This window comes from Daphnia carinata, chromosome 1, assembly GCF_022539665.2.
Source record: "Daphnia carinata strain CSIRO-1 chromosome 1, CSIRO_AGI_Dcar_HiC_V3, whole genome shotgun sequence".
Classification (NCBI taxonomy): Eukaryota; Metazoa; Arthropoda; class Branchiopoda; order Diplostraca; family Daphniidae; genus Daphnia; species Daphnia carinata.
Genome location: NC_081331.1, coordinates 9327527 through 9343536, shown reverse-complemented (window position 1 = coordinate 9343536; position 16010 = coordinate 9327527). Strand labels below are relative to the sequence as shown.

Here is a 16010-nt window from a genome sequence, read left to right as displayed (position 1 = left end):
AATACGTTTCAGTAATATAAAGTCGTTGTTGGTTGTTGCGGAGTTAAAATAATACACAATAACAACTTTATATTACTCAAACATATTATTTATACCTAAAACACGCAATCATTCTAATTGTTATTACAATTACATTCGTTATATTTGCTGCAGTACAAATTGGAAAGTTAATAGTTAATAGTAATAATAATTAAGTTAAGTCAGTAGAGTATAACAAAATAATTATTGTAGTTATCTTTTAATAAAATAAAGTTATTAATTTTAAAAATTATAGACTTATATGGCTAGAATGCGTAAAGTTGTATTTAGAAAATTAAATAGGAATCTGACTGGTAGATAGCGGTAGTTGTAAAAAAGATAAAAAATTTCGCCGTTTTTTTTCTTTTCCATTGCCCAGCTCCTCCCAAAAAATCAGTGAAATTTCAACCACAAGTCGCCGCAGACCCTTATGGCAACACAGCGTGGAGCAACCAGGTTTCTATGACTCTGATCCAACTTGGTCTCCGTCTCCTAGGCCATCCGTTTGGCTCTTGCATTGAGCCAAACAGTTGGCTTAAGCCAATGGTTTTACGAAGCCTCTTCTAACCAAAGCGCTTTTTTTCCTTGCGCGAAATCGCTCACACACCGGTAGGGCTCGGCTCCGCGACGATCGTGCACGATTTTGCCGACCCCCGCGGTTTTTTTTTTAAAAGGACAAATCGGTGCGGTTCGGTTTGCCGTTTTTTCAAACCGATTGAACCGCGGTTTGACGGTTTGTATCGCGGTTTTACTGTTTGCACCGCGGTTTTACGGTTTGCACCGCGGATTTGCGGTTTACATAGGACAATAACATCAGTAACAGATTTTGTCGCTAGATGGCGGAAGGATCGACCAATTTTCGATCGCGATGCCTACAAGTCTGATCGGAAATTTGATTTACAACAAGTTGCCGATCGCCATTACGCTCACAATTAGTGATAATTACTTGATTTGGAATTTCAGCAAAATTAAAAAAAAAATTTAATGGCGGTTCAAACCGGTTTTGCCCAGCTGCAAACCGAAAACCGAACCGCAGTAAAAAATGACCAAACCGAACCGACGGTTTGACGATTTTTAAATGAAAAACCGCGGTTTGCCCCGATCAAAGACGTTCGGGGCCAAGCCCTACACACCGGCTTTGACATTTAAATTTCGTCTGCTGGAGTAACATTACACTTTTTTCCTATTGGCCAATTTTGGTCAGGTAGACCCAGGCAATACCGACGGGCGGCAATAATGGACGGCTTCAAGGTCGTAAATATGAAACGCTACTTTAGCCATTAAGCTTTAAATTTGCATATAAAAATATTAATATAAATTAATTCCGATTTTATAAAAACATAGCTAGATAATGTATCTCCATTATTTAGGAAAAGTTATGCTTTCCAATTAAGATACGCGGTGTAAACTGCAGTTTACACCGCGGGTACAAACTGCGGGTAAAAACCTTGAAACCGCGGTTCAATCTGTTTGGAAAAAACGGCAAACTGAACCGCACTGGTTTGTCCTTTAAAAAAAAACCAACATGGTCTCACTACATATGTACTAAGTAGTACATAGTTGCAGATGCACTTTTTCTTATGGGGTAAATGATAAACGCGCAGGGCGTTAGTCAATTGTTTTTTTTTAATATTGTCTGCTTGGAGCTTTTCCACGCGGAAGTCGCGATAAAACGTGGTTTTCCATGCGGAATGTGAAAAAAGACACCTAAAATTGTAAATTAAATGAGAACCCATGAAATAAATTTATTTAAATTATCTAGTTAATTTTTAATATAAGACGGAATGCTGAAATTTTCTAGACACAAACAAAATGTAAATATGTATAATTAAAATTTTTTACACTTATATACACTTTTTAAAATTTGAACTTGGCGCGGTAAAAAAATGGCCGCCATAATGGTTTATCAAAAACCACTTTTTCAAACGTAATTTTTGGGGTTAAATATAGCATCTTAAAAGTAAACGTTTAGAACAACTTGTTCCTCAATCACCAGGAACAAAAATATTATAATGGTTTCCTGTTTTGACGAAGATTAAGCATCAAACAATCAATGCAAAGTTTCGTCTTTTTCACACACCCCCTCCCCTTTCTAAAATCATGAAATCCTTTAATAATTATTTATGAAGAAAATAAACAGTTAAAATTGACAAATTTTGCATCAATCGATAGCTCTTATCAAGAGCTATCTAATTCTATAAAACTTATGTTAAATTTTCGGAAAACGAAAAAGTTCAAGTGTAACATCAATTTTTTTGTTTTATCGGTTGCGTCCATTAGAACCTTAGATCGAAAAACAACAAAAACGCATTTTGCGTTTAAGATTTTTTCGATTTGAAAATATTGATTACAATTATCTAAAAATGGATAGCCCTTACCAAGGGCTATCGATTTATATTATATTTATATTATTTATATATTAAATCAGCGAATATCATAATTAATTTTGCTAACAAGTAATAAAAAAATTGTTTCTCTTATATTCGTTTATTTCAATTACCATAACTATTGTACATATATATAATAGTAATATATATATTGTAATTGTATGTATGTATAAATATATAAATATAATTGTACGTATGTATAAATATATATATATAATTGTAATATACTGTATATATGTGTATTTATTATATTGTAACATTTATGAACATTATCATAGTATTATAAATATAAATTTATATAAACCTAATTCATAATATTCGCTTTGAAAAAATTAAGACATGCGCTACACGCATTTTTGTTTAACTGGTTTAACTTTAACGGTTTAGCCATTAAAGCAACCAAATCAAAGCCCTAGGGGTGAAAACATACACTTTCCCCATAAAGAAAACTGCAGGCGCGATTATGTACTAAGTAGTACATATTGCCTCGCGACCAGCCTGAAAAAAACATCCGCGAGGGTCGGCAAAAATCGTGCTCGATCGTCGCGGGGCGGAGCCCTAGTCTCGGTTAGGGCTCGGCCCCGATCGTCGTTGATCGGGGCAAACCGCGGTTTTTCATTTAAAAATCGTCAAACCATAGTCAATTCCGGAGACCATGTTGGCGCAGAAAGAAATGCTTACTCTAGTTACAGTGCCTCTCGCGGACAAAGGAAAGAACTTTGAACGCCAATAGAAATAGGGTTGAGGGACTTTTGGCGGGTGTTGAAAACTATATATGTTTACATGTAGGCCAGCTCATTATTATTAACATTTGATAAATAATGTTTATAGGAATAATATTAAAATCTTATGTCTTGATGCTAACAAAGGTGCTAATAATGAAAAATCAATTTTGATCATTTTCCACCATAAAAGACCTTTTTTTTGAGTCTGAGATTAATGTTAAGTTGATTAATGTGATGTGTCTGTGGTTAATGTTTATGATTAAGCCATTAAATCTTTTTAAATGAATCAAAGATTTGTTACTTAAAATTTTCCACGAACATGGGAATCATGCCAGTGTATTTTAATACAAAACTATAACACGTTTTGGACATAATAGAACACGAGTTAACTCATCCAAGAGTCAGTATCGCTCATTAATATGATAAATTGGCCTTATTTCATTAGTTTAGGTTCTTTCTTTTCATGTTTCTTAATGTTAGCTTTTCTCCTTTTCTGTTCTTCAATGCATTGGTCCACTTATTTTTACTTTGTGATTTGATTTTATCGCGTTTTTTAATTGATTTAGCAAGCAATTCACATCGTCTTTTACCTATTGTAATACAGAAAGGTAAAAATTTTTGAAGATCTTAAAATTTTTTTGTCAAACTGAAAGTTTACCTTAAACCTTCAGCTCTTTGAAGAGAACCTTCCAATGCCTGTTTCTCTACAATGCTTCTTGCCTTCTCAACTTTACTTTTGCCTTCCAAAATTTTTACTTTTTCTGGTTGTTGAAAGTTTTGCTATTTTGGACGTCACCTTTTTATTTTTCCTTTTTAGTATCTCTTCTTCAATTTATCTAACTTCCGCTCAAGTTAGGGTTTCATTTTCTCCCTGAAAATAGATGATATAAGCTGGCTGGCTGGTCTTCCTTAAATATAAAGATTTACACATACCTGTGAATTATGAGAGTTTAGCTGCTAGACGATATTGCAGTTCTTTCAGGATTAGAAGCATGGTTCCTCGTGTAAATTTTTTGGGTAAAACTATTGTGGTCAACACCAACTTTGTTACTATCGAGATCTTGAGCTGAAGAAACACCCCGAGTTGCAATATTGGTAAATAAGCTAGAAATGAAAATATCTTCAGAAGAGTTGCTTTTTACGAGTGACGATGTCAATGGGTCCTCGCTTTTTATCTGGCTCTTGGTTTTTTGGCTCAATTTTCTTCAAATTTTGGTTAGATGACAGTTTCAAGTTCTTGTTTCCCTTTTTTCCATTTACCAAAGCTGTCTGTCATATCGTAACCTTTAAACTAAATTATTATTTACTTTGGTCCTTCAACATTATAACAGATTACTCCGTAAATCAAACTGTACAAACCTATCCTATTCTTATTTTCTTTAGGGAACGACATTTTCAAGCCAAACCTAGCTTCAGGACGCCACAAGCTGGCACGAACAATGGCGGTTAATGGAAAGCTATTTACACCTTCAGTAGTGATCAAAACCTCCACTAGATGGCAGTATAATCAGAGTAAGGATCCAAAAAATCGTAGGAAGGGTACCCTAAATTTTTGCGTCAGCAGCCCATGCTATTTGTCTTATGGACATGACGAACCAGTCGTCTTTATCTATGGTCAAACCGTCGGTTCGGTTTAGCCATTTTTGACTGCGGTTCGGTTTTCGGTTTGCAACTGGGCCAAACCGGTTTGAACCGCTATTAAAAATTTTTTTTTGAAATTTTGCTAAAATTACAAATCAAGTAATTATCACTAATTGCTATGAACGTAATGGCGGTCTGAAACTTGTTTGAAATAAAATTTCCAATCAGACTTGTAAGTATCGCGATCGAAAATTGGTTCGATCTTTCCGCCATCTAGCGGCAAACTCTGTTACTGATGTATTGTCCTATGCAAACTGGAAATTCATAGTGCAAACCCTGCAAAACCGTAAAGGGATACAAATTTCGTGTCAAACCGCGGTTCAATCGGTTTGGAAAAATTGGCAAACCGAACCGCACCGGTTTGTCCTTTAAAAAAAAAAACCGCGCGGGTCGGCCAAAATCGTGCCCGATCGTCGCGGGGCCGAGCCCTAGTCTCGGTCAAGCAGTCAATTCGCGGAGACCATGTTGGCTAGAAGAGGCTTTGAAAAACCATTGGCCTAGGCCACAGATACCAAGTTGTTTTAAATAGTGGTAAATGTTACCAGGGCAAGGGATGGTAGTCACTCAACAGCTTTAATTAAAAACGGTGTTTGACATTTATAGACTTGTCATTTGTTTTAAAGTCCCGTTTTTACTACATACAGTGATTCTATTGTAGTGTAATGGCAGAATCAACCGAAAAAAAAAAGAAAGTGCGCGAGCCGAAAGAGGTTGTTGTTGTAAAAAACACGTACGATTATCAAAGAATGAAACTCGATCGTCTCATGAGAAATCCTGTAAGATGTGTTAATATCATTGACTTCTCCCTTTAAGACGAACATTTAATGCGCTATTAGTTTTTACCGAGAGAACATAAAGGTGTTAAGTATTGACGCATGATCTGTTCATAGGAGAAGCCAGTACAATTACCAGAAAGGCCAAAAGAAAAAAAAGCTGTATCAGATCCTCCAGACTTTGTAAGAAATGTAATGGGCTCAAGTGCTGGTGCTGGAAGTGGGGAATTTCATGTCTATCGTCACATTCGTAGAAGAGAATATGCAAGACAAAAAAATATTCAAATCATGTCTGAAAAGGTAGATTGCATTATGTTATAGATTTTGAATTATATCCCATCAGCCTTGTTCAAATTTGTTGTAGGATAAAAAAGATGAAGATTTCAGACAAAAACTGGAAAACAATCAAAGACAAGCAGAGGAAAGAACCGCAAAGAAAAGAGCCAAGCGACTAAAAAAGAAACAGCTTATGAAAGCTACAGGGAAGAAACATAAAACAGATGCTAGTAGGTCATCACAGCAAGAAACAAGCAGCAGTTCTGATACACCAGATACGGCAGATGAGCCTGAAGATCACCCCAAAAACAAGCCGGAAGATGATCCTGAGAACAAATCTGAAGACAATTGTACTCCAGATACCACAGGATTTGAATAGTGGAAGGAAAGATTACTGATCATTAAGACTCAACCTAAAACTCTGCAAAATGTTTGATTGTTTACTAGTTAAATCTGTGTACAAACAGGCGACGCCACAAATGCATTGATTTATCGATATTTTGATGCTTAATGTCCTAGTAAGTTTTAATTTGTGGTGGACATGTGTTCAGGCAAAGAATAAATGAATCCATATCTTGGTTGCACCATTTTTTATTTCTTCAACTTTCATAGAGTTGGGGGTGGAGACATTAAAAATATTGGGTGAATTAGAAATATTGGCGCTTCAGAAAAGCGCTTGCCTCGACATCGCCCGAACTGGAGTTTGAGGTGTTGACGGCCAACTACCACATCGGTAGTCGATCTTTTCTTAATAATATTCTGTATTTTTTTTTATTGAAGTTTGACTAAAGAGCAGAAGAGGCCACATGACTTTACTTAAATTGGGAACAGAGGGGAAGAGTCAACTGCACACAAAAAGTATTATAAACGACCTGGTGACAGCTTGATTAAAAACAGGTTACAGAACAGAGGAGTAGGACGTGAAGAAAAAGACGCACGACTTTGACATGGTAAGATCTGAAAAATTCGAATGCTTCTTTCAATACCATACTACTTATGTTGATTGTTTTGGCGTTTCATCTCGACTACACGGAAGTTTCTTTCAAATGCGCAAGGCACTACACAATGTGTAAATAAAAGGATCAAAGATTATATGGGATTTCTGTCAAACGGTGATGACCTGATGTTGAATAAGAAAAGGCGCTGTAACGAGAACAAAAACAAATAAGAAAGGTAGGCACAACCAACTCTAGTATTTTGCTTGCAGGGCCCTTCCATACTTCACCCAACCGAAGAAAACTTGTAGTAGAGCAAAGAAAATCCAAAATGGGAAAGCAAGAACGAGAAAGAAAGAAAAAGGGAGTCACACGTAACGGTGCGGTAACAGGTGAGCGAAAAAGGTACACTCCAGTTGCCGCACGAAGGGTGAAGTCACTCGAGCAGCCCGTCTCTGGATCTGATGATTTTTAATCCTTCTTGACCGGAGCTGCAAGAAAAAAGACAAGTCCAAATAGACAGTGATTAGTATATACCTTCTAGTCTTCCTGTAATCAAACAAAACCGTTCCACTAGAATAGCAGCAGCAGTGAATGCTATCAGATTGCACGAAGGTGAATAACATATTTTCATGGCGATGACGTTGTTAATACGAGTAGCGGTACTGACGATTGTCAGTAACATCTTCAAGTGCCACTTAAGCCTGTTTTCATGTGATGGTGCCAAATATACTAAAAACAGATGTATAACGTGTTCACGGGCTGACTTCGCACCGCTGAACAGCCACTACGCTTCTTACACAACAAAAAAGAGCGACCAAGGACCTGCCTCTAACCAAGACAAGCCCGGACTCCACTGAACATAAAGCCGCCGTTGAAAAGTTAGGATCTTTTAAGCTGACGATACAAGTAGATTCCATATTGCAGGCTGCATGTAAAAATTATGTTTTCTAGCGTTGACATAAAACTACTCATTGTGCGTTAAGTCGTCAAGGCATAAGTTTGTGAATACTTCAAGGAACCTGTTCCGCATGCCTCGTGCTATAACTCTCGGTTTCAATACTCACAGGTCACACACGTGACGCAGTTGTAAACTTTACAAATCCATACGTTTCGGCAGGAGAAAAAATGGGGAAAACACCATTGTGGAGCAAAAGGAGGGACAGCTAAGATAGGAGTCAAGGGTAGAGTTTGTGGGGGAAAAATTTCTAAGTAATGGGATATATTTTTGAGACAAATGTCCAGTTTGAGATGCAGGAGAAGTTGAAGGGTGGATGGGTGAATTCTCAGGAAATCAGAAGAATGTGCGAAAGGCTTCCGACGGTTGGCTTCGTTTAACACCCAATAACTGAAGTTAAATAAATAAAGATAAAAAAAAGAGGGAATAAATGCAAAGAACACAATTAGGGAGCACAACACACATCACTTAAAACTAGAATTGCAAATGTTTTAATACCACACGACAACGTTATATCACACTCAAAAACTTACCAAAATCCAGATGGCAACAGTAAGTCTTACTCAGTAGAATTCGGGTTATGTGTTCTGAGGCATCTGTGGTTAAGCTATAAAGTTGTCGGTTAAAAGGTTATACAAAACGAACACGTGTGAAAAAAAATGGATTGGTATTTGCATCCACCATGCACAGTTGCACACGTTGTCGATTTTCCAACTGAGGGTTCCATTCTTCAGTTGTATTCCTTTTCCAAAGTTCGGTCGAATGTACAAGAATGCATCACAAGTCAACGCATTAGTTTTCAATATTTTCACGTTATTGTCTGAAACGGTATATGAAACCAGAGTATGAGAAAAAAAGAAAATCAGAATCAAGGCAAAGACTAAGCTACGAGAGAGTTCATTCAATGAACGAATCCTGCATCAGACTACACACGCACGCGCCCACACTTACACATACATACAGGCGTGGCGAGCACGCGAGAGCACGGACACGCCCCACGTAACGAGGCATTAAATTTTGGTTAATGGCTTGACACACGGGGAAAGATAGGGTAATCGTCTGGCAGTCGCAGTTCAACTCTGAAGAGGAAAGCAATCCAACAAGTCACTCAGGCATTTGAATGTATGTTACGAGTAGAGCCAAACAGCTTCTACCTGTACCAATAACTGAAGTGACATTGTTGGAGCCGATTCGAACGCCCATCCGAAAAATTAGGTTTACAATCAGGAAAAGGGGCTTATTAAAAGTGCACATGCTTTGTTTTATGCTACCTTACCTGAATTGTAGGGACATGGTAGAAGAGAAATAGCAGGAAAATGGAAAGGACCATAACGAAGTCTCGCGGGATTCACACGAATTCACAAGGAAAGACGAGGAAATTTTTATTTAAAAAAAGTAGTAATAATACCTAAAATAAATCTAATCATATGAGGCCGTAGCCGTGTGACCATTTTGCATACTCTTAAGAATTGGAATAGGCTTATCGTAAATTAATGTCTAAATTTCGAAAAAAGCCAAATGGAATCGGAGCGGTTGGTGGGAAAGAGGACAGAAGTGTGGAATGAGAAATGCGAATCCTTCGTGGTAGATTGATCTCTGCTGATGTGGGATGATACGCCCAATCAAAGCGGGAATTGATACAAGAGACCTGCATAAAGGGCCCAGGACAAAACTATCCATTGGCAATGTGTTAAGGGATTCTCACCGTCGCTGTATTTGCGGGCGAAGAACTTGAGCACCTCGTCGAGCAGAACGACTGGCAGGGATATTTTCAAAACGGCAATCCACTCCTCCAAAGTTAGTGGGCAAATCTGAAAGACAGTCGACAAAATCTCCACGTAGAGAATCATGAAGTGGAGCGTCATCGAAAGGGCAATGGCCGAAATGAGCCAAATGTTGGACCAAGGTGGCATGACCAGCATTGACTGGTTTTCAGACAAGCTGTTCAAGGCATTCAACATCTCAATGGTGACCAAGACCGAAAGAGCCATAGTCATGGGATGGGGGTCATGGAAGATGGCACAATCAATTCCCTGAATAAGGCAAACATAAAATGACGTAAAATAAAAACAAGAAAACATGATGAAAGTTTGCAATATGATAAAAGGATCGTGATATTTCACCTTGAATGCTTCATTGTCAGGAGTGCACTGCAAGTGATGGCTCAACTGGTAGTAGGATAGATGTGGTCCGACGGGGCTAAGCATGTACCACCAAGCAGCGGCACCAACGGTGCCGGCGCCGACGTAGGTACCGACAGCCATGTAACGGAAGAAGAGCCAGCCGGTGATGAGACCTTCAGAAGCACGGCGAGGTGGCTTGTTCATGATGTCCAAATCAGGAGGGTTGAAACCCAAGGCAGTAGCAGGCAGACCATCAGTAACCAAGTTGACCCACAAGAGCTGGACAGGAATCAAAGCTTCGGGCAAACCAAGAGCGGCAGTCAAGAAGATACTGACAACCTATTGGTTTTTTTTGTAAATATATATATAAAAACATGAAAAAAACTCATTGATGAAACGAATGTTTAAAGGCTAAACCCACTTCTCCGATGTTGGAGGAAATGAGATAGCGGATAAACTGCTTCATGTTGTTGTAGATGGCACGACCCTCTTCCACGGCGGCGACAATGGTTGAGAAGTTGTCATCAGCCAAAACCATTTCGGAAGCAGACTTGGCGACGGCAGTGCCGGAACCCATGGCAATACCGATTTCAGCTTTTTTCAAGGCAGGAGCATCGTTGACACCGTCACCAGTCATGGCAGAGATCTCATCCATGCTTTGAAGGTACTCGACGATCTTTGACTTGTGAGCAGGTTCGACACGGGAGAAGAGACGGGCTCGGGCGACAGCTTTACGCTGTTCGTCGGTGGACAGGTCATCGAATTCTCGACCAGAGAAGGACATGCCTTCAGTGCTCTCTTCCTCAGTAAAGACACCAATACGGCGGCAGATGGCTTCAGCAGTAGCTTTGTTGTCACCAGTAATGACGATAACACGAATACCAGCCTGTCATCAATCAGAGACAGACAAATGGAATAAAAATCAAATAAATTAGAACATGCATATCACAGTTCGTTCTTCCTACCTCACGACAGCGTGCGATAGAGTCGAAGACTTCCTTGCGTGGGGGATCCAACATGCCGACAACACCAACAAAGGTCATATTGTTTTCGTAAGTGGCGAACTTGGTAGAGTCAGAAATGTCCATGTCGGCAACCTTGGGTGGGTTATCCAAGGTAGCCAAAGCAAGGCAACGCAGAGTGTCACGGCCGGTACCGTATTGTCGAGTGACTTCCATAATTTTGTTGTAAATAGCCGGAGTCATTGGCACCTTTTGTGCTCCAACACGAACGTGGCTACAGCGATCCAAGACACCTTCGGGCGCTCCTTTGCAAAACATTTTGGGTCCATTTCCTAGGCGGGTGCTCTTCAGGGGAACGCAGTAAGAAGACATGGATTTACGGTCTCGGGAGAACTCCATGGTGAAGTCTTTCTTCCACTTGGTGTCCATATCTTGGCGGACTACAATAGCTGCGTTACGGCGGTCCATTCCAACTTTGCTGATGTTGTAGGGGTTAAGTTTTTCACCCAAGGTGATGAGTGCGGTTTCAGTGGCCTCGCCAACCTTTTCGAATGCTTGCTTGTGCTCGTTGAAATCGATTGAGGAGTCGTTGCACATCATGCAGATAGTGGTTATTTCGTGCAAAGTCTCGTAATCGCCAGGGCGGATCTTCTTGCTGTCCATGCTAACCTCACCAATAGGCTCGTAGGTTGAGCCAGAGATCTCAAACTCGTGCAACAGAGGATTTCCATCCTCTTCCATTTTGTCAATTACAAACATACGGCTGACAGACATCTGGTTGGTGGTCAGTGTGCCGGTCTTATCGGAGCAGATGACAGAGGTGCAACCAAGAGTTTCCACGGAGGGCAACGATCGCACAATGGCATTTTTCTTGGCCATACGACGCGTACCCAAAGCCAAGCAAGTGGTAATAACGGCAGGAAGACCTTCAGGGATAGCAGCCACAGCCAAAGCAACGGCAATCTTGAAATAATAGATGGCGCCCTTGATCCATGATCCACCATGAGCCGGATCATTGAAGTGGCCGATATTGATAGCCCAAACAGCGACACAAATGACGGAGATGACCTTAGACAATTGTTCTCCAAATTCATCCAGCTTTTGTTGAAGGGGGGTCTTGATTTCTTCGGTTTCAGACATTTCCGTACGAATCTTGCCGATGGCAGTGTTCAACCCAGTGCCAATAACAATACCGCGAGCTTTACCAGCGGCAACGTTAGTGCCAGAGAAAAGGATGTTCTTTTTGTCCTGATTGACAGACCTGGGATCTGGCACAGGTTCAGTGTGCTTGATTACCGAAACCGATTCACCAGTCAAAATAGACTGATCAATACGGATGGTGGTCGACAGAACCTTGATAATACGGATATCAGCAGGAATTTTGTCACCAACTGCGCGAAAGAAAACAGTTTAATTAATAGCACGTGTAAAATATTCTATTGAATATACATCTTACCAGAAACTTCCACGATATCTCCAGGAACGATCTCCCGGGCGCGGATTTTCTGAACACCAGCTTTGTCCGATCGGATAACTTTTCCCATTTCGGGTTCATATTCTTTCAAAGCTTCAATTGCAGATTCGGCATTACGTTCCTAAGAAACGACCACGTAAATAAATGTTAATCAAATACGTATTGCAAAAATCGTGACAAGTTTTTTTGTTTTTGTTTTTAGGGAGGGGGAAGGGGGCTTCATCGCACCTGCCAGACACCGACAATTGCATTGGCAATTAGAATCAGAAGAATAACAAAAGGTTCCACGAAAGCAGTCAACTGGTCAAGCTCGTCTTCGTGTTCTTCAAACAATGCCAGAACCTGTACACATACAAAGGAGAAAAATTTGTAGTAGGATATAGTAAATAAACCATACTCAGTTATCTTTCAACTTACAAACGAGATAATAGCGGCCATCAATAGAATTTTAACTAAAAGGTCGTCGAATTGATCTAAAATCAGTTGAAGTAGGGATTTGCCTTCCTCGACCGGGAGTTCTGAAAAAGAAATGAGGTACTGATTAATTTAACTTTATAGGCACACATTTTTGTTGAAAGCACAAAGGTAAAAGCCTGGTAGGCTGTGGCTGGAGTTGCTTATTCTTAGGAATTAATATGTATAACTTATGAAGCAGCACAAATTTATGTTTTTTTACACTAAAAACTGACTATCATGGCATGGTGGTCTAAGGCATAAGGAGCAAAGCAAGATAAAGTGGAATGCAAGAAAGTTGGCAATGAAAAGGGGGGGAGACAAGATAAACAGCCAGGCAAGGCCTGGTGCTGGGCTTCAGTGACCAGGCTGCATTGCTTTGCTATTTTTAACACTCTCAGAAGCTCAACTTAGGTCATCTCTAAATATCGCAATGGGGAGATTTCCCAACTATACAGAAGCTAAACATAGTTTAGTAGGAGGAGCCCTAGCATTTGTAGAGACAACTATCTGGCTTTTTACTGTGAGAGAACATAACTTTATTACATTTCTTTTTGCCATTATCAGCATGTACTTTTTCAGTCCATCCCCTGTAACACAAAGAAATTTCCACTTATGCCAGAATATGCACATACAACTGCTAAAAGTGCTCACATTAAGCATTATAACCAATATCGAAACCCCCATTTGAGTTTGTTGGTGCACAATCAGTGCATATTTTAATATCTAATACTAACCATTAGGGCCATATTTTTCCTGATTACTCCTGACTTGCTCCATCGCAAGGCCTCTTTCAGGGTCAACCCTGAAGTACTCTGCCACATCCTCCCAGGGCTTAGTAAATGCATCATCCATGGTGAAATATTACTGTAGTAACACAGTACTGTCAAGTTGGCCACAATATCTGGAATGAATAAACAAATATTTATATTAAAAGGCTGAATGCTGTAGAAAGTTACAATAGGCAAGGTATTAAGTTAGGGTTGTATGTAACAATAGTTTAGGTGATTACTGTTTAAGAAGGTTACACAATTTTTTTTTTTTTTTTTTTAACAGAACACACTAGGCTAAGAACCAAAGGACATGCAGCACACTATGGATTACAGTTCTTTCAAACCAGAAGTATTAGATAAACATACTTTAAGACAATAACGATTAAATCCTTCTAAAAAAAAAATGTGTTCTCTATGTGAGGACGTGTATGGCGATCTACTTTGAAAAGTCTATGTCTAAAGGGAAAACCATGTGAGTACCAGCTGTGAAAATTCAATTGGTCCAAGCCACTGGTCGACAGTTTCACACTATTTGAAATAGTATCAAAAGATAAATTGCACTTATGAAAAGGATCAAATGCGGTGATTGAGTAGAAAAACTAATTAGACGTACAAGTACTCCTTGGTAGTCGTACACAATTCAATGATTATAGTGACATGTTCTATGCAAAGACTACTACGGCCATGGAAACACGTAAAACAAATGAAGTCAGATGGGCACGCAAACGAAAAGAAGGAAGAGGGACGGGGATTTCTTTGGTAAGGGGGGAGGGGGATTTCGTGGACGAAATTGATTGGAGAATGCTTCGTCACGTGCTTTCCGTGACACCAACTATGACTGATTCTCCGTTTGCGGCGGGCGATTTATTTTCGCTCGATTTCAATTTTAGACATGGAACTCACGTGCCAAAATTTGAACATTCGACTTCTTGTCTGCAATTGTTATTTTTACTCGGTTTCTGAATATCACTCGAATCTCATTAAAACTCAACGTATTGTCGTTGACGAATATTTTAACTGTGGAACTCACACTTGTTATCGACGTGGCGAAGAGGCAACGTAACTATTTCCTAACAAGTTTCGAATTGTAAACTATTTGCAAAACAAAAAGCTGCAAATACGTAACGTTACATGAGAGCTGGAACGAAAACCTTCGATCTGTGCTGTTGCATCAGATGGATTTGTGCTAAAGCATTTATCCATCAGATAGCCATGGCGCTCTTCCCTTATTCCAATAAGAAGATGGTGTCGAACGTCGAGCATGCGGTATTTTGGGTAATTGGCTTTAAAAGGGCGGTTGGCACAGCAAGAACAGCCGGGGGAGGGGCGATATATTTTCAGCAGAGGAAGCTGGGCACTGGCGGAGGCACTGGCACCTGATGTAGTGTGGCAAGACCAGGCTGGCATCGAGTCAAAATTGAAATATCTCAGCCCTTTTTCCCCAGAAATTTCTTGACCCACGCTAATCGGCCCCATACTTTATTCTTTGAACAGCGTTGTATAAGTTTATTTTCTACTCGCCAATCAGCTGGAGGCTTTGGGCGAGTCCTTTTGTGGGCAGAAAGAAAATCACACATTTGCAAATCATTTACGTTTTTTTGTTTTGCTTTTTCAGTTTGACTTTCCCTTTCTCATTTTTTACGACTGATTTTCGTTCGAATAAAACGAAGAAAAAAAATAACGGAATCTGCCAAGAGCGACACACGAGCAGTTTTAAACAAAAAAATCGAAAGAAGATTACAAGAGTAAAGAGTTTTAGGCGAACGCAAAACAAAAATTGCTGTCTAATCAGTTTTTGATGAAATCTCGTCGCTCAGAGTAGTAGGATAAAAAAATTAAAAAATGCTTTTAATCGGTTTTACCCAATGATGAAAGGTGATCGGTAGCACGACGTTGGCCTATAATACCCTGAGTAAAGAGTATGTATCCAGCAGTAGCTCGAACGGACTAATTATCGAGCCACAGCGTTGTCGTTGGTCGACGAGCACACACTGCAACGGAACACTCACCACTTGGTATCGGGAGCGGCGTGACTACAGCAGCGGACCTACACCACTGTGTGGACAAAGCCAAAATTCGCAGCTTTCCAGTTCCCTCCTAGAATAGGCAAGTGGGGACTGGTGGAGGGGAGGAGCAGGACAGGGGAGCGGTAGCAAAGAACTTCTCAAGGAATCGCCTTGAAGAGGGAACGGGCAACTGTTACGGGATTGAGCTAACCAGCGGCCGACGTCCAGTTAGTCGAAGTGGAGTTGTTCTCTGACGCCACTGCTCACTCGGTGTTGAACCAGCTGAGCCTAGGGTCAGACTAGGTGTTGCGCTGCTAGTAGACTGACGATATATATTCTCAGGTGCAGGTAAGAGAATCCACGGTACCAGGAGACGAGAGAGCTTGCGTGATGTGAACAAGCACCGGCCCGGACCTGCCGACCAGTGACTTTCGGTCGCTCTCCGACGTCGTATCTTAAAGCCGACGCCATCTTTGATTCCAGCCAGGAACGGCCGATCAGCGACT

The 16010-nt window shown here is 40.1% G+C and overlaps 2 protein-coding genes and 1 long non-coding RNA gene across 8 annotated transcripts; 1 reads left to right on the top strand and 2 right to left on the bottom strand.

The window, feature by feature from the left end:
- Nucleotides 1-3450: 3450 nt before the first annotated feature.
- Nucleotides 3451-4581, bottom strand: LOC130695183 (uncharacterized). Of its 3 annotated transcripts, none has more exons than XR_009002304.1 (4): nucleotides 4490-4581; nucleotides 4064-4414; nucleotides 3789-4001; nucleotides 3451-3720 (listed from the first exon to the last, which is right to left on the bottom strand). It is a non-coding gene; the product is annotated as an uncharacterized LOC130695183 (long non-coding RNA). The 3 variants fall into 3 exon arrangements; XR_009002303.1 differs by having other exon boundaries at nucleotides 4064-4421; nucleotides 4490-4576; XR_009002302.1 differs by having other exon boundaries at nucleotides 4064-4569.
- Nucleotides 4582-5275: 694 nt separating this feature from the next.
- On the top strand, nucleotides 5276-6398 carry LOC130695058 (PRKR-interacting protein 1 homolog). The gene is made up of 3 exons (XM_057518178.2): nucleotides 5276-5547; nucleotides 5662-5844; nucleotides 5909-6398. The coding sequence occupies exons 1-3, from the start codon at nucleotides 5434-5436 to the stop codon at nucleotides 6197-6199; spliced, it is 588 nt and encodes a 195-aa protein (XP_057374161.1). The 5' UTR covers nucleotides 5276-5433; the 3' UTR covers nucleotides 6200-6398.
- A 541-nt stretch (nucleotides 6399-6939) lies between these two features.
- LOC130694640 (calcium-transporting ATPase sarcoplasmic/endoplasmic reticulum type-like) lies at nucleotides 6940-15910 on the bottom strand. 4 transcript variants are annotated; one of them, XR_009002100.2, is made up of 11 exons: nucleotides 15716-15908; nucleotides 13463-13629; nucleotides 12690-12790; nucleotides 12501-12614; nucleotides 12255-12393; nucleotides 10802-12189; nucleotides 10258-10722; nucleotides 9837-10175; nucleotides 9419-9746; nucleotides 7823-8103; nucleotides 6940-7246 (listed from the first exon to the last, which is right to left on the bottom strand). XR_009002100.2 is itself a non-coding variant. In XM_057517730.2 (10 exons), exons 2-10 carry the CDS (start codon nucleotides 13578-13580, stop codon nucleotides 7227-7229), a joined length of 3012 nt encoding a protein of 1003 aa, XP_057373713.1. In that variant the 5' UTR covers nucleotides 13581-13629; nucleotides 15716-15908; the 3' UTR covers nucleotides 6942-7226. The 4 variants fall into 4 exon arrangements, 3 of the variants coding, with proteins under 3 accessions (XP_057373713.1, XP_057373705.1, XP_059353501.1); XM_057517730.2 differs by lacking the exon at nucleotides 7823-8103 and having other exon boundaries at nucleotides 6942-7246; XM_057517722.2 differs by lacking the exons at nucleotides 6940-7246; nucleotides 7823-8103 and having other exon boundaries at nucleotides 8429-9746; nucleotides 15716-15910.
- Between the last annotated feature and the right edge of the window lie 100 nt (nucleotides 15911-16010).